General features: G+C 38.5%; 1 protein-coding gene across 5 annotated transcripts in view; it reads right to left on the bottom strand.

Moving 5' to 3' along the window:
- Positions 1-20,059, bottom strand: part of kirrel3b (kirre like nephrin family adhesion molecule 3b) — a 385,143-nt gene that overhangs the window by 108,120 nt on the left and 256,964 nt on the right. For all 5 annotated transcript variants that reach the window (XM_022667734.2, XM_022667736.2, XM_049483738.1 and 2 more), the window contains exon 3: positions 18,581-18,730. In XM_022667734.2, coding sequence (XP_022523455.1) covers positions 18,581-18,730 — 150 coding nt within the window. The remainder of the gene's footprint in view (positions 1-18,580; positions 18,731-20,059) is intronic.

The following is a 20,059-nucleotide window of genomic DNA, read 5'->3' as shown; positions in this document are numbered from 1 at the left end:
GAGACATGAAGAAACGAGGCAAGAAAGAATGAAACAAGAGAAGAAGATGAGACAAGAGAAGAGGCAAGGTGAGAAAAGAAGAAACGAGACAAGAAAAGAAAATACATGAGGTGGTGAGATGAGAAAGAAGAGTGAGGAAGTTAAGACAAGATGAAACAAGACAAGACAATAAGGAAGTTGAGATAAGATAAGAAGAAAGGTAGAAGAGCAAAGACAAGAGTCAAGAAGAGAAGAGACAAGCAAAATGAGAAAAGACAAGATAAGAAAAGACGTGACATGAGACAATGAGATAACGAGAAAAGAAGTGAAAAAAAGAGAAGAGATGAGACAAGATGAGCCACAAGAAGAGAGACAGGTAGAAAAGAGAAAAAAATGGACTACACAACATGAGTTGAGACGAGACAAGATGAAATGAGACAAGAAAGAAAGAAAGAAAGAAAGAAAGAAAGAAAGATTAAACAAGATAAGAAGAGAGGAAAAAGAAATGAGACAAGAAAAGACAAGCCAAGACAAGACATCACAAGAGGGAATGAGATAAGAAAGGATGAGACAAGACAGGCCACAAGAATATAAGAGAGCCAATTTGCAAATATTTTTATTTGGTTTCTGGATGTCTAGATGATAAAGAATGATCACAAATTCTTTCTTGAATATGTTTTCCTCAAGAAACTATGCTTAAAACAAGAACTTTTATTCTCCGAGGGAATAAGAATTTTTTAGTAGATTAAATTAAGTAAAAGTAAGTATTAATAAAACTAATATTATAAGAATTAATTACTTATATCTAACTAAATTGTTTCATTCTAAGTGCTTTATTTTAGTAGCTGTGTCTTATTGTATGGGCATATAGATTTGCTCGATTCAGCAAATTCTTTCTTGAATTATTGTTCTCAAGAAACAGGGTTTAAAACAAAAAGCAAAAATATCAGCCAATCAAATCAGTCACTTCAATCAGTAGATTTCATTTCTTAAAGCAACTAAATACAGGTTAGAAATGAGTCAAATATTCTTAGTTAACTCTGACAGCAATGCTCGGTTTTTGCAGTGTTTTGACCACCACGCCTCAAAGAGTTAAAATCCTTCAGAGATCGTATCATGTCTGACGATGGGGCTCCTCCAGTCCTGCCAGTGCTGATAGCCCCTACTGTCACTGTTATACACTGGTGATTATTGGAAGTGGAAATTGGTATTTCAGCCCTTTTTCAGAGGCCGGTTATCCCTCTATCTTCCATCCACAATCTCATCCAACTATCCTCTCTCTCTCTCTCCCTGACAATCACACAAAGGCCAGGCCCTTAACCGCGCTAGCCGTCGTCATTACGGCCGTGTTTGCAAACTCGGCAGCCCCTAATGGCTCCAAATTAGCACTTTAGTGCGGCCACTCAATAGATTCCTCATGAGCCGGTCAGCAGCACGGATTGATCGCCCTCTTTAATTACCGACCGGCTGCCTGTAATCTCTTCCTTTCTCTCTACTCAGCTTTCTGGAGTGATATTACTCCTCCTCCCGTCTCTATCTCTCTCTATATCTCTCTCTCTTTCCTGCTTCTATTTTATGACATCGGTCAATATCAATGTAACATGCCTTTTGTGACGCGGCATAGTTGTTTAAATTTGAATTACGGTGTAAACTGCTGTGGAATCTTAACTTTTACTCAACCTACTTTAGAGTTAGTTCAAGAAGAGAAGATAAGACTAGAGAAGAGACAAAAATGGACTAGACAAGTTGAGACGAAGCAAGAAAGAAGGAAAAAATGAGATAAGATAAGAAGAAAGGAAGAAGATACAAGATGAGAGTGAAGAAGATAAGAGACAAGGCGTAGTGAGAAAAGAAGAAATGAGGCAAGGAAAGACAAGACAAGATGAGATGTGACCATTAGGTGATGAGAAGGGGAGAGAAAAAAGAGAAGAGAAGAGACAAGGCACAAGTAGAGAAGCAAGACAAAAAATGAAAAAAAGAGAAGTGAATAGGAGATAGAAATTGACAAAAAAGGCAAGTTGAGAAATGAGGCAAGGAAGAAATGTAAAGAAGAAAGCAAGAAGAGACAAGATGAGAGGTAAGCTGAGAAAAGAAGAAATGAGACAAAAAAAGAAAAGACAAGAAAAGATGTGAGGTGATGAGATGAGATGAGAAAAAAGAGAATAGAAGAGAAGAGAAAAGGTGAGGTGAGGCACAAGAAGAGAAGAAAGACAAGACGAAGAGAAGAGAAGAGAAAAATGGACTAGACAAGGCATGTTAAGACAAGATGAAACAGAAAGACAAGAAGATAAGAAGAATGGAAGAAGAGACAAGACAAGAGTCTAGAAGAGAAGAGACAAGGAAAATGAAGGAAAGAAGAGACATAAGGAAAGAAATGACAAGATAAAATGGGCTAGACAACGTGAGTTGAGATGAGACAGGATAAAACAAGACAAGGCACAAAACGAGAAGAGAGACAAGACAAGAAGAGAAGTGAAGAAAAGAGAAAAATGGACTACACATGACGAGTTGAGGAAAGACACGATGAAACAAGCCAAGGAAGGAAGAAAGATGAGACAAGATGAGAAGAGAGGAAAAAAAAGAGACAAGAAAAGACAAGATGAAACATTACAAGAAGAGAAGAAAGACAAGACGAAAAGAAGAGAAAAGAAGAGAAGAGAAGAGAGGAGAAAAATGGACTAGACAAGGGAAGTCAAGAAGAAAGTTAAAAATAAGATAAAAAGAGAGGAAAAAGAAATGAGTCAAGAAAAGACAAGAAGAGAGGTCTCAAAAGGTGATGAGAAGAGAAAAGATGAGACTGAACAGGGGACAAAAAGATAAGATAGCTAAGACAAGAAGAGAAGAGAAAACAAGTCATGTGTGGGTGGGTATTCTTGCCATGCCGACAGTGCCGAGTGGTTGAATTAATGAAAAAATAAATGTGTAAAAAAAAAAAAAAATCCTGTCCACCTGTCATTTTGGGATAAATATAAAAGTATTAATCGCCATACTTAGTTGTAAAGCTTAATTGTAACATAGACTATGTTGTCCACCCTGGTGCAGAAAAATATTATGCTTATTAAAATATTGTTAATAAATCAAAATGTTTCATTGAAACATGAACCAAAATTTCTGCAACTCTAGCTCAAACAGAGTTTCTTCAAATAGCAATTTTCGTAAAAATTATCCACCCTGTCATTGTCCTCCATATTGCCATAATAGGGTGGAAAGTAAAAATAAAAAGTAAAAAGTGGCCAATCCAGTCTGGAAAATATGATTTTACTGCAGTCAACCTTCTTATAAAATGATAAATAGTCAAGAACGTAAAATAATAATTTGTTTTAAAGTTATGAAGGTCAAAAAGGAACAGTATCCAGATAATAACCCATATATTTCCACTTTTTTACTCATCTCCACATTTAAACAGAGTAAATCTTCATCCTTCAGAAGCTGTAGCTAATGTTTAGACTGCAGGGTGGTGAGTTTACTTTTGAAAGAATGAATCCGAGAAGGCAAACGAATGCTAAGTCAAGTGATGCTTGTAACTCTCGTCTTTTCTCAAACGCTCCACCAATTCAAACGCATGATTTAGCGGCGCTGAATGCTTAAGTACCTATTAGATTACATGACTGAAAGTCTCGGGCTCAGTTGTGCTGTGCCAGCCAGTTTCAGAGACTTTAAGCTGCCATCCTAGGTGAAACGAGGGTAATATAACAGAGTATTAATAGGGGTTTCATTAACTCATTTCCTGTCTGCAGATAAGAGATGAAATTAAAGTTCATTTTTTTTAACAAAAAAAGTGAACAAGTATAATAACACTGCAGAAACCCATACAAGACAAGGCAGGTTTTGTGAAGAGCTTATGTTATGTTAGAACACCAGAACAATGGTAAGTCAACTGCCTGTAATCAAATTAGTAAAAAAGTAGAAGAGAAAAGACAGGGAAAAGTGAGAAATGAGAAAAGAGACATGATGAGACAGATAAGTAAGAGAAGAAGAGAAAAAAGAGCAGAGAAGACATGAGACGAGACATACAGTAAGAAGAGAAGAGAGAAAAGACAGACAAGACAGGATGAAATGAGGTAAGAAAGGAAGAAAGATGAGACAAGAAAAGAAGAGATATGGCAAAGTGAGAAAAGACAAGAAAAGACAAGACAAGATATGATGTTAGATGACAAGAAGAGAAAAAAGAGAAGAGAAGATGACACAATGCACAAGAACAGAGACAAGCAAAATGAGAAAAGAAAAGATGAGACAAGAAAAGACATGAAGTTTTGTAACATGAAAGAGAAGAAAAAGAAGAGACAAGTGACAAGACAAGAAGAGACAAAACGAGACAATGTTATATGACAAGAAGAGAAAAAAGAGAACAAAAGAAAGATGACACAAGGCACAAGAAGAGAGACAAGAAAAGAGAAAAAAGATTTCAAAATGGACTAGAAAAAGCCGAGTTGAGAAAAGAGGCAGAAAAAGGAAAATATGAGACAATATAAGAAGAGACAAGATGAGAGACAAGAAGTGAAGAGACAAGCAAAATGAGAAAAGAAAAAAAAATGAGACAAGAAAAGACATGAAGATTTGTAACATGAAAAGAAAAGTAGAGAAAAAAGAGAAGACAAGAGACGAGAAGAGACAAAAAGAGATGAGAAGAGACCAGAAAAATGGCCTAGACAAGGTGAGTAGAGACGAGATAAGATGAAATGAGACAAGATGTGACGAGAATAGAAGAGTAAAAAGAGAATAGAAGAGACAAGGAGAGAGGAGAAAATAAGAGAAGAGAAAAAATAGACTAGACACAGCAAATTGAGAAAAAGAACAGATGAAACGAGCCAAGAAAGGAAGAGAAGACAAGATAAGAAGAGAAGAAGAAGAAGAAGAAGAAGAAGAAGAGAAAAGACAAGATGAGACAAAAGAAAATGAGATGAGACGAAACAAGATGAGAAAGAAAGGACAATGAGACAAGATAAAAAGAGAAGAAAAGAGAAGAGTAAAGAGACATGATAAGAAGAGTGCAGGCTTGTGGATAAATAATAAGACTGTTGTTTTTTAAGTGGATGATTAAATAAAAGTATAATTTATGGGAAGGGAAATGGATTCTCAATTAAACAGAGTAAAATATTAGGGCAGTAAACTGCACTCTTTCCAATGAGCTCTAATCTATAAAGCATTCTCAATCACCTGAGAGAGATAGAGAGAGAGACGTAAGTGTCCAGTGTGATGCCACAGTAATTGCTTTGAAATCAAACCCACTTTACTTGCAAGACAGGTTTAATTTGACTGCTGTGGGTGAAATATTGATACTAGCGTTGATGCGTTTGGGCTATTATATATCTCTATTGAATGTTTAATAGCACATAATTGCCAACATATTCTAAACTATACAAAATGTGCCAAGAAGGATGTCCAATATCCAATATCTAATATCCAATCAGAGTTCTGGATGAATACCATAGATGTAAAGGACAGTGCATATATCATCCATGTGTGGAAGCACTGTGGTCAGCATAAAGATCAATGAGATCTTCAGTTTCTGAATCAGTTTTTCTGATTTTGCTATTTATAGGTTTATGTTTGAGTAAAATGAACATTGTTGTTTTATTCTATAAACTACGAACAACATTCCTCCCAAATTCTAAATAAAATATTGTCATTTAGAGCATTTATTTGCAGAAAATGAGAAATGGCTGAAATAACAAAAAAGATGCAGAGCTTTCAGACCTTAAATAATGCAAATAAAACAAGTTCATATTCATAAAGTTTTAAAAGTTTAGAAATCAATATTTTAATCCCACTTTTCATGCATCTTCTCCTCCACCAGTCTTACACACTGCTTTTGAATAACTTTATGCCTTTACTCCTGTTGCAAAAATCCAAGCAGTTCAGCTTGGTTTGATGGCTTATGATCATCCATCTTCCTCTTGATTATATTCCAGAGGTTTTTAAATTGGTAAAAATCAAAGAAACTCATCATTTTTAAGTGGTCTTTTATTATTCTTTTTTTCAGGGCTGTATATACAGTATATACATGTTCTCATATGTCTATTTTCATGCAATGATTTATTTAGCAGTGTCCAAAGGTTATTTCCACCCACCAAAATCATGCGTGAGAAAACACATTGAGCCATCAGGGGGTCAGTTTGAAGGTTACAGAAAGAAAATGATGGTCACAATAGAGAACTGGACAGAGAAAAGAAGGAGGAGTGCTGCTGACAGATCTGGAACAGCGATGCTCTGGGCTGTGATAGATAGATCGCAGTAGATAGTGCTACCGACAGAATGAAAAAAAAAAAAAAAAAACACACACACACACGGCGGGAATGGAGACAAGAGCCATACGAGACTCACTGGCCCAAATCAAAGCTTCTTCAGATACTGTCACAAACGCACCTGTTTGGAGCAGACTGGATTCAGCAGCATTTCACTCCACACTGTTTCATACTCTCTCTTTCTCTCTCTCTCTCTCTCTCTCTCTCACTCTCTATTTCTCTTTCTCTCACTCTATCCTTCTCACTCTATCTCTCTCACTCTCTATTTCTCTTTCTCTCACTCTATCTCTCTCTCAATGTCTCTCTCTCTCTCTCTCTCTCTCACTATCTATTTCTCTTTCTCTCACTCTATCTCTCTCTCAATGTCTCTCTCTCACTATCTATTTCTCTTCCTCTCACTCTATCTCTCTCTCAATGTCTCTCTGTCTCTCTCTCTCACTATCTATTTCTCTTTCTCTCACTCTATCTCTCTCTCACTGTCTCTGTCTCTCTCTCTCACTATCTATTTCTCTTCCTCTCACTCTATCTCTCTCTCAATGTCTCTCTGTCTCTCTCTCTCACTATCTATTTCTCTTTCTCTCACTCTATCTTTCTCACTCTATCTCTCTCACTGTCTCTCTGTCTCTCTCACTCTCTATTTCTCTTTCTCTCACTCTGTTTCTCACTCTATCTCTCTCACTGTCTCTCTGTCTCTCTCACTCTCTATTTCTCTTTCTCTCACTCTATATTTCTCACTCTATCTCTCTCACTGTCTCTCTGTCTCTCTCACTCTCTATTTCTCTTTCTCACTCTATCTTTCTTTCACTGTCTCTCTCTAACTCTATCTTTTGCTCTAGTATATATATATATATATATATATATATATATATATATATAGCAAAAATATAACGCTAAGCTGCATATGTCACTCTCTCACACTCCTACCGCACACTGTCTGTCCCTCTGTCTTTCTTTCTATTGCACCTTCTCTCTCACATTCTCACTCTCTCTCTCTGTCTCAGTCTCTCTCTCCCATTCTCTCTCGCCCTTGCTCTGTCTCAGTCTCTCTCCTGCTCTCTCGCTACATTTTTATCTAGACAGTAGTAATATTATTAAATAAAATAAACACTAAGCTGTGTATGTCACTCTCTCACACCTTCAACCTTTCTCTTTTTCTTTCTATTGCACCTTCTCTCTCTCTCTCTCTCTCTCTCTCTCTCTCTCTCTCTCCTGCTCTCTTGCTCCACCTTTCGGTAGATAGTAGTATTACAGATACAGTGGCTTGCAAACTTATTCATACCCCTTGAACTTTTTTTTCACATTTTCTCATCTTACAACCACAAACTAATAAGGAAATAATACTCATGCTCTTTTTCTCTTTTTCTCTTTCTATTGAACCATCTCTCTCACATGCTCTCTCTCTCTCTCTTTCTCTCCCCTACTCTATCGTAGTCCATCTTTCTACAGATAGTAGTATTATTTTCAATAATAAAAACATATTTAATAAGCTATGATACGAAATGATACTCATGCTCTATTGCTCTCTCTCTTTCTTTTACACCATCTCTCTCTCGCTCTCTCTCCTACTCTTAGTCCATCTTTCTGCAGATAGTAGTATTATTTTCTATAGTAAAAACACATTTAATAAGATATGATACTCATGCTCTTTCTCTCTCTCTCTCTCTCTCTCTTTCTATTACACCATCTCTCTCTCGCTCTCTCTCCTACTCTATCTTAGTCCATCTTTCTGCAGATAGTAGTATTATTTTCTATAATAAAAACATATTTAATAAGCTATGATACAAAATGATACTCATGCTCTGTTTCTCTCTCTCTCTTTCTATTGCACCATCTCTCTCACATGCTCTCTCTCCTCCTCTCTCTCTTTCTCTCTCTCTAAGCTCTGGATATATGAGGTTTTAACAGCTCTATGCATGAGTGATGACCACCCAAATTGCCTTCCCCATAAAACAGAGCGTGCAGGTTTGATTTACAGCAGGAGAGAATGGGAAAATCAACAGAAGCATTATCTTATAAAGAGAAAAACTAAAGGGCCGTGCCCAAAACCAGGTTTTTGCTAGGAATGTATAAAGCTTTTTAAACTCCAATTAGTTTGAGTTTATTTATTCTGTGGTTAAGAAGGTTCTGGTAGCTGGTGAAATGTTAGATAACCACGAACCCTAAATCTGTACTCTCTATAAATATTCACCACCGAAATGTTTCTAACAAAGTGTTGAAAGAAAAACAGAAGCAGGCTTTTTTTTTTTTCTGAAATGCAGATGATGTCACTTCATCAGGCCGCTCTCTCCACTGTAAACAGCAAAACACCTGCTCTACCGCTGCTTCGCCCACCGAGAGCCCAGATGTCTGGAAGAGGGTCACGCCCCCAAAAGCACACCAGGAGGGATCTCCTAGCAAAACTAATAGTCCATTTCAGCAACATCTGCCAGGGCTGATCGCGCGAGTGTAGAACGCTGCGCATCACCCTATTCACTCCATCGCTGATTTCCTACCCTTCAGTCAAGGGACAGGATAATCATGAGCGGTAAGCAATGCAATGAATTATACCTTTAAAACAGCGCTGAAGTTACTGGAGGTCGAAAAGTGCTCCAGACACTTTTCTCTAAGTGAGACTATCATGAATAGCTCATACTTGGAGTGGACTTGATGTCTCTTTCCTCTCTTCTTATCTTGTCTTCTCTTTTTACTTCCTTGCCTCATTTCACCTTGTCTAGTCCATTTTCTCTTTATGTCTTGTCTTCTCTTCTTCTGTCTCACATCACGTCTCATCGTGCTTTAATTCAACTTGTCTCACCTCACTTTGTCTCTTCTCTTCTTTTTTTGTCTCTTCAATTCTTTTCTCTTCTCTTCTTTCTACTCGTCTTGTGTCACATCATCTCATCGGTTCTCTTTATCTCTTTACATCACTTTACATCTTATCTTGGCTAATTTCGACCTGTTTCGCCTCAACTTGTTGAGTAAATCTTCTCTTTTCTTCTCTTCTCTTCTCTTTTGCTTGTTTTGTCTTTCTTCTCTTTTTGTGTCTCAGCTCGTCTCATCGGTTCATTTTTTTACCTCACATCTTGTCTTGGCTCATTTCAACTCGTCTTGTTTTAACTTGTCTAGTGAATTTTCTTCTCTTTTTTCTTTTCACTTACTCTCAACACTTCCTCATTGTTTCTTCTAAGTATCAGGGAGGGCTTTCTAATGTATTTCTCTGTATATCACCACTATAAAGATTTGATTGCGTCCAGCAACAAGAGCATTACAGCGCCTCATCCCAAAAGTATTGGATGGAGCATATTCTCTAGCTCACCATTACGCATGGTGCCATTAGAAACAGACACAGAAACACAGAGAAGTCTGTAACTATTAAAAGTAGAAGTCTTTTCTTTATAGAAATTACAGAGGAAGCCAGAGAACAGTGAGTACTGTTTTCTACACCTTCAAAAAGACTCTTGGAAACTGGAGAAAACCCGTACAGGAAGAGTCAGGTCCGGCTGACCCACATGGCAACATCTTTAGCCTTTAACTCAGCTTAACGATTGACCAAGTCTCAGTTTCAGCAGTGAAGAGAAGAAGAATTAGAGGTCTGACAGGTGAGTAAGGTGCAGTGATAAAGTTATTACATAAAAAATAAAAAAAGCATCTTGTCTGGGACATGCAGCGCTGCTATAGGACAACTAAAAAATAGGGGTGTTCTAAATCATTTGACCAGTAGTAGTAGTGTATCTTATAACAGACTGGGCCTATCTGTGAGTTTCAAATAGTCTCATAATCACTTTCACATTCCTTATGAGCAAGAAAATGAGTTTTGCAAACAGTCACCCAGACCACATCACGACCTGTCCCCCAACTCAGAGCACTGAGCGACACAAGTGAAGGTCAGGACGCCTGTAGATTCTGCATCCCGCTAAAACTTTAAATGAAACAATGCTTGTTTGGTTTAGGGCATCTCCCGCTTTGATTGCAGCCCTTTTGTTCGTCCTAATAAACTCTCAACCGGGCGTCTGATCACGACGGGATCTGCATCTTGCCTCTCAAAGTTATTATATCTGTAATTAAAAGTTAATAATCTGCCCGCCTTGGGACTGTTTATCAAACGATACAGCAGAAGTTGCGAGGATTCGGAGCTTTCTGTAATGCGAGGAGGAGCTGAAGAAGCGAGGAGCCCCCCGAAATCTCGCTATTTATTCTACCCGGAAGGACACTTGATTTTGCCATAGTTACGGCGCTCTAATTAATCACTTGCTCGACGGCAAATGAAGCGGCGGCGAGGTAGACTCAGCCCTGACGTTTTTGTGCCGAGTTAATCTCTGGCGAGGCAAATATCTCCTAATGGGCAATTTCAGAAGTTAAATTACCAGAGAATGCTTGAGAGTGTATTACAAGTATTATTATTAAGTGGCGGGTTTAGTTCGCACGACTTTTATGCCTTTTATCCCTTTCATCTTAGAGTGCATCTAAAAAACGCTGTAATCAGAGGAGAGAGGGATGGTGGCGCGAAAATAAGTCGGTTGAAATTAGCAAAATAGATGGGACAGGATGGGGGGGTGGTGGGGGGGTTGGGGGAGACGCGGCGAAAGCAAATTAAACGAGCAGAAAGGGGGCTTCATCGGAAAAGGAAAGCAAGGACAAATTGTTAAGAGCTTCACAAATGTCAGCAGCTCAGAATTAATAACGGTTTAATCTCTGCATGCTGCGCCGGCAGATTCCACTTTTCTAGCTCCCCCGCTGAGAGGGAAATGCTGGTAGAGTGCTGGAATTTTCTTTACCAGTCTTGCAAGAGAAGAGCACATGATTCCTCCCTGGCTACTTTTTTTTTTTTTTTTTTTTTTAAAGGCTATCTCTCCTCAGATAAGGCTCAGAGACTTGCGTACCTGAGCGGGCAAAGAGAAGGCTGCCCAGACATATAATTAGCCTCCAGGGTTTTGAACGAAACCAGCGAAGCTCCCAAATGAAGCCGAAAAAAAAAAAGAAAAGATGCACCACAGGTCATCAAGTCGAGTCCCAGAGTTGCACTAAAATATAGCAAAGTATAGCGAAGTTCACAGGTCACCCTGCAAGGGGACTGTTTGACTGTTGTAAATTTTCCATGGGATTCCTGGATGGAGATGCATGATTTTTTTCTCTTTTTTTTTCAGATTCTCTGGATAACTTGGCGAGAACATTCTTGTCAAGCCTTCCTTCACAGGTCAGAGAAGTAATATATATAAAAAAGTCCCTATTCATCATATTTTTATGAAACTTTGCAAGGAGGATAAGAAAAAGACGGAAAGAAGTGGCCCTAAAATTGGATTTTTCTTCCACCGTCTTGTTGAAAGAGAAGCAAACATCCCTGAAAAACTTTAATCTTACGCAAAGTTCAAGATGGTCAGAAAGTTGGCTGAAAGTACAGATCTGCTCTGGCTCCAATGTCTGTTTGAGCAAATGAAAGAGCTTGACTGGTTTTGTATTCAGGGGCTGTTAGCGTTTCATTGCCTAAACTTAGCAAAACGCGATCAAAATATCAAAGTGCCGGCTGGAAGTGTCTGTCCTGTGCCGTTTGCCGCAGAGCTGGCAGATCACGGAGCTGGCAGATCGCTGTCTGAGCGACGGCGGAGTTATGAGGGGGAATTGGGAAGGCTGAGGCGTTTTCTCCGGCTGTCGGGTACGATGTGGCGGAGAGGAGCTGCCACACTCGCGTGCCTGTCATCACTACACTTCAGACTGGGCCAGCCGCCGCTGCCACTGTAATAGACAGCCTGGAGATGGTTGTGATCCCAGACTTGCATATATTACATTACTGCACAGGTTACTGTGCTAGTCACACGTGGACTCCAAGGACTGTACCTGGTGTACATGCAGCGGCCATGTAGTATCTAAACGGAAGCAGAAAAATATATATATACATATACATGTATATATATATATATAAATAAGGAACTATATATATATATATATATATATATATATATATATATATATATATATATATATATATATATATATATATATATAAATAAGGAACGCTATTTGTCATTGTGATTGAGAAACCTCAGACAGTACACAGCAGGATTAGCCAGCAGACGTCTTCTGAGGGAGGGATCAGTCAAGTCAGCAGATGAGGGAGAATTTTTTTTTTTGTTGTTGTTGTTGCTTCTATCGCAGTTAAGCATGAACTAGCTTGTTCATGTTTTGCCATTAAGCATAAGGTAACACTAGCGTGTGATAATACAACAATTGTTCTTTGCACAAATTCACTCCCACTCTCTGCGATACAAGCACAAAACTCATTATTCGAATGTACATTCCGACACATGTCACTTCTCCCTCATCTGCTGATTGCCACAGGCAGTAGGTATAGATTCCTCCTTCAGAAAAGATCTGCTGGCAAATCCTGCTGTGTACTGTCCAAGGTTTTTAACCAAAATTACCAGTATTGTACAGTATTTCTTCAACTGATCTAGTGGATAGGGTTCTGGTGGGGGTTGACGGGTGAGGGGTGGTGCCCAATGACTCATAGAAGCATATGAAGTCTTTCAACTGATTCCAAGAACAGTGATCGGTGGATTTATTTATTTATTTTTGCACTTGGAGTGTTTTTATCGGACAGTCAAGACCCAAGTGTTAATAGAAAATCATGAAAAAAGTGAGTTTAGCATAATATATCTGCTTTAAGCATTTCAGCGCCTCTATCTCTAATAATAATAATAATAATAATGAGTGTAGCCAATCCATTAATGAAAAACATAAGGCATAAGGCAACTGCTGACCAGATAAAATCTGAGTGGTGCACCATTTTCAGCACTACAGCAAAACCCAAAATGCTTGTGGTATGAGTTTTTAAAGTACTTTATTAGTTTATCATGCACCTTTCATTACTGGTCGGTTTGTGATCAACAGGCCACTAATTGATGGATGTTTTTGGTTATTGGACCACTCTTAACCCAGCATTAAAGAGAAAAAAACATTACAAACTCACTTTTTGTATGCTTTTTGTATTTCCACTTTGGTCTCAATTCTAACATTAAAACACTCCAGGCACAGAACAAGGCCATCCCTCTGTTTTCTTTGAATCAATTAAAATAGTTTGATGTCAGGAATCACATGTTTCTATTTGCTATTTGTATGGCTCTCTTATTGTGATGTCAACAATAAGGAAATCTGCATAGAACTATCCTGGTACAACCCCTCACTAGTCCATCAACCCCCACCAGAGCCTCACGCACTAGATCAGTTAAGAAATGCCATTTCAGTCATTTTGGTTGAGAACCTCAGACAATAGACAGGAAGAATAGCCAGCAGACTTCTTCTGACGGAGGGATCTGTACCTCCTGTCTGTGGCAAGTCAGCAGTAAGTACTTTCAAATACAGTATTTAAATTTTCTGCTTCTATCGCAGTTAAGCGTGAACTATCTTGTTTGTGTTTGGCTATTTAGCACAAACTAACTTTACTAGCATGTTATAAACACTGTGTATACCTCATTCTAAAAGGGACTGAGACTGGCAAGAATAATCAATCCTGTTTAACATTGAAGTCTGTGAAAACAAAACCAAACAAAACCCAGTAAAACAGCTTTGCTATCTTCTAACTGGGCCCAACTGGGCCCGTAATGACTACACCTGACATGATAATGGTGTTCCATATTTCAAAGCAAAAAAGTCTTTCTCAGACTGGTTTTATGAACAGAACAGTGTGTTCAGTGTCCCTCAGTAGTTGTTCTTTCCAGTTACTGGGTCTGAATCCAACAGAACTCTATTGGGATGAGGTAGAATGAAATATTTGGAAGTGTTTTAAGCTTTACATGGATCAGAATCTCAAAAGAATGTTTCCATCACCTTTTTGATGTGTACAATTGAGTATTACCCAGTATTACTGTAGTATTAATAGTCCTGTACTCTGGTAAGTGGTTGCTCTGGGTGAGTAGTGATCCCCTCTATTGATGGACAGGGCAGAAGGTCAATTAGTATGTGTAATACTAATAATAATAACAGTAATAACATTATAATAAAATCAACAAATAATTGTAATAATGACAATAATGATCAGGGCCTGGACCCTTAATAATAAGACTATTAATGAAACTCCAGAGGTCTAATTAACGGTAACTCCCCGCTCTCTAGGTGACTAACTTTACTCAAGAAGGACGGGAGCCAGATTGAAGCTTTCGGGATGAGTCCCTTGGAGCATGCAGCACTTTTAAATTGATGGCGGTTCATTAGACTAACTAGGCCTCGCTGAGGGAGCCCCACAACAATACCATAATCAGCACCCAATTAATCACGGCCAGGAGAAAGCCAAAGAGAAAGAGAAGGAAAAGAAAAGTCTGTGTGTGTGTGTGTGTGTGTGTATGTGTGTGTTACTCGTCTCAAACTCATTTGCCTCCACCGTCTCTCATGGCTGTAACAGTGGATGTAAATGCAGTGGAGACAGAGTGGGTCTTAGGCGGAGAAGTAAGGATGGGGACATGGGGATGGAGTACACTAATCATCAAAAAATTGTTTCACCCAGATGGAATTAGATTTAACCAACAGGACAGAAAGTGTGTTGGTGTTCATCTTCTGTGATGAGTGCCTATCTTTGTCTTGGTGGAAACAACCAATAAATCCATATTAAAAATTTGGAACATTTCCAGAAGGCCTGGAGTCATGGTGTGAGGCCAGATCACCTTTGGTCTTCATTACAGGCACTTTGACATCCCAACATTCAGTTTATAAGGTTCTCCAATAGGGTCTCCAGTGGCCCTACCTTTTCTTAACGCACTACACAGTACACTATTTCCACAAGACAATGCACGTCCATATGGTGGTGGTAGGGTCCACCAAAGAAATCAGGGTATAATGCATAAATAATCATAATAATAGGAATCATAATCACAGGCATCGCTTGGCCTGGACTTTCAGGGACCCAAAATTATTTTTAATGAGCCTCAAATCTCTAATGTTTGTAGCAAAGGCGGCAATTTCCTTTCAAATTCTCTCTGGTGACACGTTTTTTGGGACACAGCCATCTTCACTGCCTACAGTTCTTTCTTTTTTAACATTTTTATTTCTAACTGTCCCACCCAATCAGCTGCTAGCCAGCTGTATATCCCCCATCACAAGTGAATGATGCCTCAACACAGGGAGGGTGAAGACTAACACATGCCTCCTCCGACACATGTGAAGTCAGCCACCGCCTCTTTTCAAACGCCTTGTGCTGACATCACCCTTTGGAGTGATGTGGGGTTAGAGCACCTTCTATACACCCAGAGAGAGCAAGGCTAATTGTGCCTTTCAGGGCAAGCTGCATCACAGGGATTCAAATGTGGTTGCCTGATGATAGTGGAAGCACCTTAGTGCGCTGGAACACCTCTGAGTCCTTGCTGAGTCCTTAAGTTATGTCTTATAGCAGTTATTATTGTGTTATTAATGATAAAGATGCACAGATAAGATAACTTTTTTTAAATAATGGTGGTGGTATTTGTTTATTGTCCTAAATTATTGTTTTATTTATTTTATTGTTTGGTGCCATTGCTAATGCAGAATTTGTTCAGTGTGTTATTAAGAATTACGTTTTCTTATTTACTTTTTTGCAGCAGTTTTTAAAACATTCATATTAAGAAGTTATTTTGGAAATGGATTTGGGAGGTTGGTGCATCTGAAGGAACTGTGCAACAATATTTAAGCTAAATGGAACGGATTATCCCAGAACACCATTAGGAACCTCTACGATTTTATGACATCTTTGGAGACGTCTGGCATGTTACATTGTTAATAAATATGATCCATGAGTTGCTTATCTCTGTCATATCATACTGGTTTCAACTTTGAATTTTGTATTCATTTCTTTGACGATGAGTGTAAATGAAGGGCAAATCGAGTGAATGGTGGTGTTGGTGGTTGTGGTGGTGGAGGTGTTGATGGTTTGGGAGGTGGGGAGGAGGGTTCTTTAGATCATGTTAAGACATCCATAATTACTCATTCGTACCCATTTGCAGTAGATTGGGTGAGAATGGACCACAATTTGTCTTCTGTCTGTCCCTCTATACCCCTGACTGCCACCACCCCCACCTCCCTCCCCTCGCTGTAGATCATTAGTTTCACTTTTCATTAAGGAAGATCAATAAGGTAACCCGTGTTGTGGTGGCTGAGCTACAGAACTCTCCCTCTCTCTCTTTCTCCCTCACTTTTTCTCTCTCTGTTTCTTTCTTGCTTTTCACATTTCCCTCCCATCTATATGCCTCCACGTGCCTGACCGCCTGACCACCACCAGCAACAGAAATAAAATGCGTATGGGTATAGATACTATATATGTGTATGTGACTGTGTGTGTGTGTGTGTGTGTGTGTGTGGTCTCTCTCTCCGCGCTGTAGATAAACCCAGCAGGTGGCTGATTGTAGCCCGAACACAGATAACCACAGTGGCTGCCCAATAACGCAGAAACAGCAACGCTGAATAATAACCCAATAAAGTTTAATTAAGATCCAATGACCTCTCCAGTTTAATAATGAAGATGGCAGGATTTGCGGCAGGAAATTAAAACCGAGGACTTATGGCACCAGCAGGGGAATGTGGTCAGTGAAAAATCTATTTTTCATATCGGACATTATTCTCTTGCCAGTGGCCTGATGACCGAGCATAATTTGGGATCTTATTTTATCTGGAATGGAACTGTGGGCCAGTTTTGGTTCATTTAAAGTGTCTCATTAACAGCAATGTGCTCTTTAACTATTTTGATAAGAACAGTTTTTACTGAGAGATGTGAATTCATGTCCCCTGCTTTGCATCAGCTTAGCGACAGTGTGGCATCATTTAAACTTGTAAAATAAAGCACCACAAATTTCCTTCTTCTTCTTCTTCTTCTTCTTCTTTTTTTTTTTGCTAATTCTCATATAATTTAAATTCTTTCTACACTCTCTGTCCTTCAGGTCCACCGAGCACTCTATCGTCGCTGTCCAATAAAAAAAAAAAACTCTTATCTCCATTTTTGTCGATTTTTAGTTTACTACAAAATTTGAACAGACAAACTATCTCTTACACTGTGCCTAAATTTCTGATGAAATTGATGAACTGACCAATAGAAACTCTTTGAAATGACCTGAAAGAAACTCTTTTTACATCGACTTCCATTGAAAGTTTAAGGTTTTTTCTCTCTCCTGTAAAGTTGCTGTTTTGGATATGTGTTTTTTCATTGGACAGCGACGATACAGGGATGCATCGATACCATTTTTTTTTTCAAATCGATTTTTCCAAATTCACTGATACTGATACCTACTTAAATTAAGTTACTGTTTATTTGTTGTTTTTGACTTGTGTTGTGACACATTATATAAACCTTTTTTTTCACTATTCTAAACAAGCATATTTGAAAGAAATTATAAAATTATGCTTGGATAAAAAATGAGATTCGTTTTAGTAGTACTAGTTTATGCATATATGTAAATCCCAGAAAATGCTCTTAATGACCAAAATAAATATTTTATGAATATCATATAAAATATCGTACAAAATTACTGTATTTAAAGGTCCTTTAAAAGCTTAAGTATTACACTGTTTTCCTCTTTTTTAGTGATCAGCTGATTCAAATCACTGAATCATGATATCTGCAGGTCTGGATATTTTACCACAAAAGAGTGAACAGGTGGGGCGGGGCTAATCATGCCACTTGTGTTTATTTTATTTTATTTTTTTTTACATATTTTCTGGAGGGGAGTGGCAGGCAGAGAAAGCTCACACACACCTTATAATACCAAACATACTGTATATTCTGTGAAATATTGTAGATTATGTATGATAAATATATTTATATATCTATTGTCTATTCAATACATTATGACCCAACATTAAAATTATTGCAATTTCAGCTCTGCAATAATCTAGGATTTCAGATCTGATCATTTCCCAATAAGATTTCTGAAGATGTGAACAGGTGAATAAAAAAATACAAAATACAAATACATTTGACAGCCCAGCATTACATTTATAAGGTTCTTCAAAACAATTTTTGGGGGCAGCATGCTGTGTCCAGGCACCACTGATAAAACAAAAAAACAAAAAAACAAAGAAACTGTGCAGCGGCAAACAGATGAGCTTCTGTCTCTGACCTTATGTCTTTTAGGTTGAGCAAGCAGCTAGGTAGGAGTGTAGAGTAGACCATGAGTGGATACAGTGTTTAAAAACTCCAGCAGCACTGCTTCTATTTCTGATACACTCATACCAACACATACTAACACTTCATACACAATCATGCCAATGTTACTGTCAATTAATAGCTGTTCTGTGATGTTCTAACCTTTGAATAACAGCATAAACGGAGGATAATAATAAAGTATGAAGAGAAACAGATACAGGACTACAGTCTGTAATTCTAGAACTACAAAGTACCCTCACTGCTGCAAAACTGGCAGACTCACCGAGTACTGTAAGCCTCGCAGGACGGGACCTCATGGCAGCCTGGATGGCCTGGCACTCAAAGACCGCATCGTCCATCAGCTCAACTCTCTGGATCCTCAAGTGATGCTCTCCAGAACTGTGATCTCCAACCACGGTGTAGCGAGGGTAACCTGGAGCACAGAGCACAACAACACAATCCATCAGCATCAACACTCTCACACTGCAGTACGTACGCTGTTTATGTTCCAAAAAGGGTATTAGGCTCTCACTCTTAGTGCTGAACTAAAGGATATTTTACCCGAGACAAATTTCAACATCCAATGAAGGTGTAAATATTTTACAGTTGTTCTCCAGTTCCTACATCAATCTCTTATTCCTCAGAAACAAGTGCTACCTGCGGCAAGAAGTAACTCTTGGAGACTGATGTAACAGTTTTGGCTCATAACAAAAAGAGCTTAAACCCTGCATGAGCTTGCTAATGATATTAGCAAGAGCCTGAAAACAAGCACTTGTGCAGTAGAAGCTTTAGCATACTTGATTACTTATAAAAAGAGCAGGATATATAAGCCATCTATGGAGCTTCTGTCATCATCACATTTAGGGTGCTTTCACTTACTCTTACTTCACTTGGCCCAGACTTTCAGGCTTTTTATGGTGGTCCAAACCAAAATAGCATGTGTAAGATGTGTCACAAACCATGGTTCAAAATTTGGTCCAACCACAAGAGGTGGTCTTGGTCCAGATCAGCTGAACCGTGGTCTGGTTTGTTTGCAATATTAAAATCTGAACCGTTTTAAGGTTCAGATTTTGCAGCGTTTTTAGACCACATATCAAACAACAGAATGAGAAAAAGAACCAGTGTTTTGCAGAAATGGGACTCTCCTTTCATGGGTTGGCACATCACACAGCAGTATGGGTACAATAGATTATGCTGGTGATTCCTGTATCTACTGTAACTGTAGATTAACCACTATTTATAATCAGTAATAAAAGAGTATGTATTACACTCATTCTGCTCATTCTGCACAACACCTGGAAAGGCATCTTGCTGACAAAACTGACAACCTTCTACAAACCAGTCAGTGTCAGTAACATAGATATGTCCCACAAAGATGATGATGGATGTAGCAATTTCTTTAGTATGCTCAGTCACTAAACCTAAACTATCCGGGCCAAATGTACAGAATAGAATAAAACAAATACATCAATCTCAGTTTAGATTCTGGTCCAGTCTTTAAGATGCAAAACACCCTTTTATGATTTTAAACATCTGCAGGTGATTGATGAACCTTGAGGAACCTGGATGTGAACTAGGATGGCTGGATTAGGCCTAAAAAGACTAGAATCTGTAGACTAGAAAAGCAAGACTAGGAATTGGGCATAAACGATTGGACTACACCTAAAATTTGGACTATAATGAATGGATTAGGCCTAAAAAAATGGGATAAGAAAGAATGAATAAAGCATATGAAGACTTGAACTTGGAAGAGAAAGACAGT

This window comes from Astyanax mexicanus, chromosome 9 (genome assembly GCF_023375975.1).
Source record: "Astyanax mexicanus isolate ESR-SI-001 chromosome 9, AstMex3_surface, whole genome shotgun sequence".
Taxonomy (NCBI): Eukaryota; Metazoa; Chordata; class Actinopteri; order Characiformes; family Acestrorhamphidae; genus Astyanax; species Astyanax mexicanus.
Note: the sequence above shows the minus strand (reverse complement) of the source record. Positions and strands in the feature narration are given on the sequence as shown.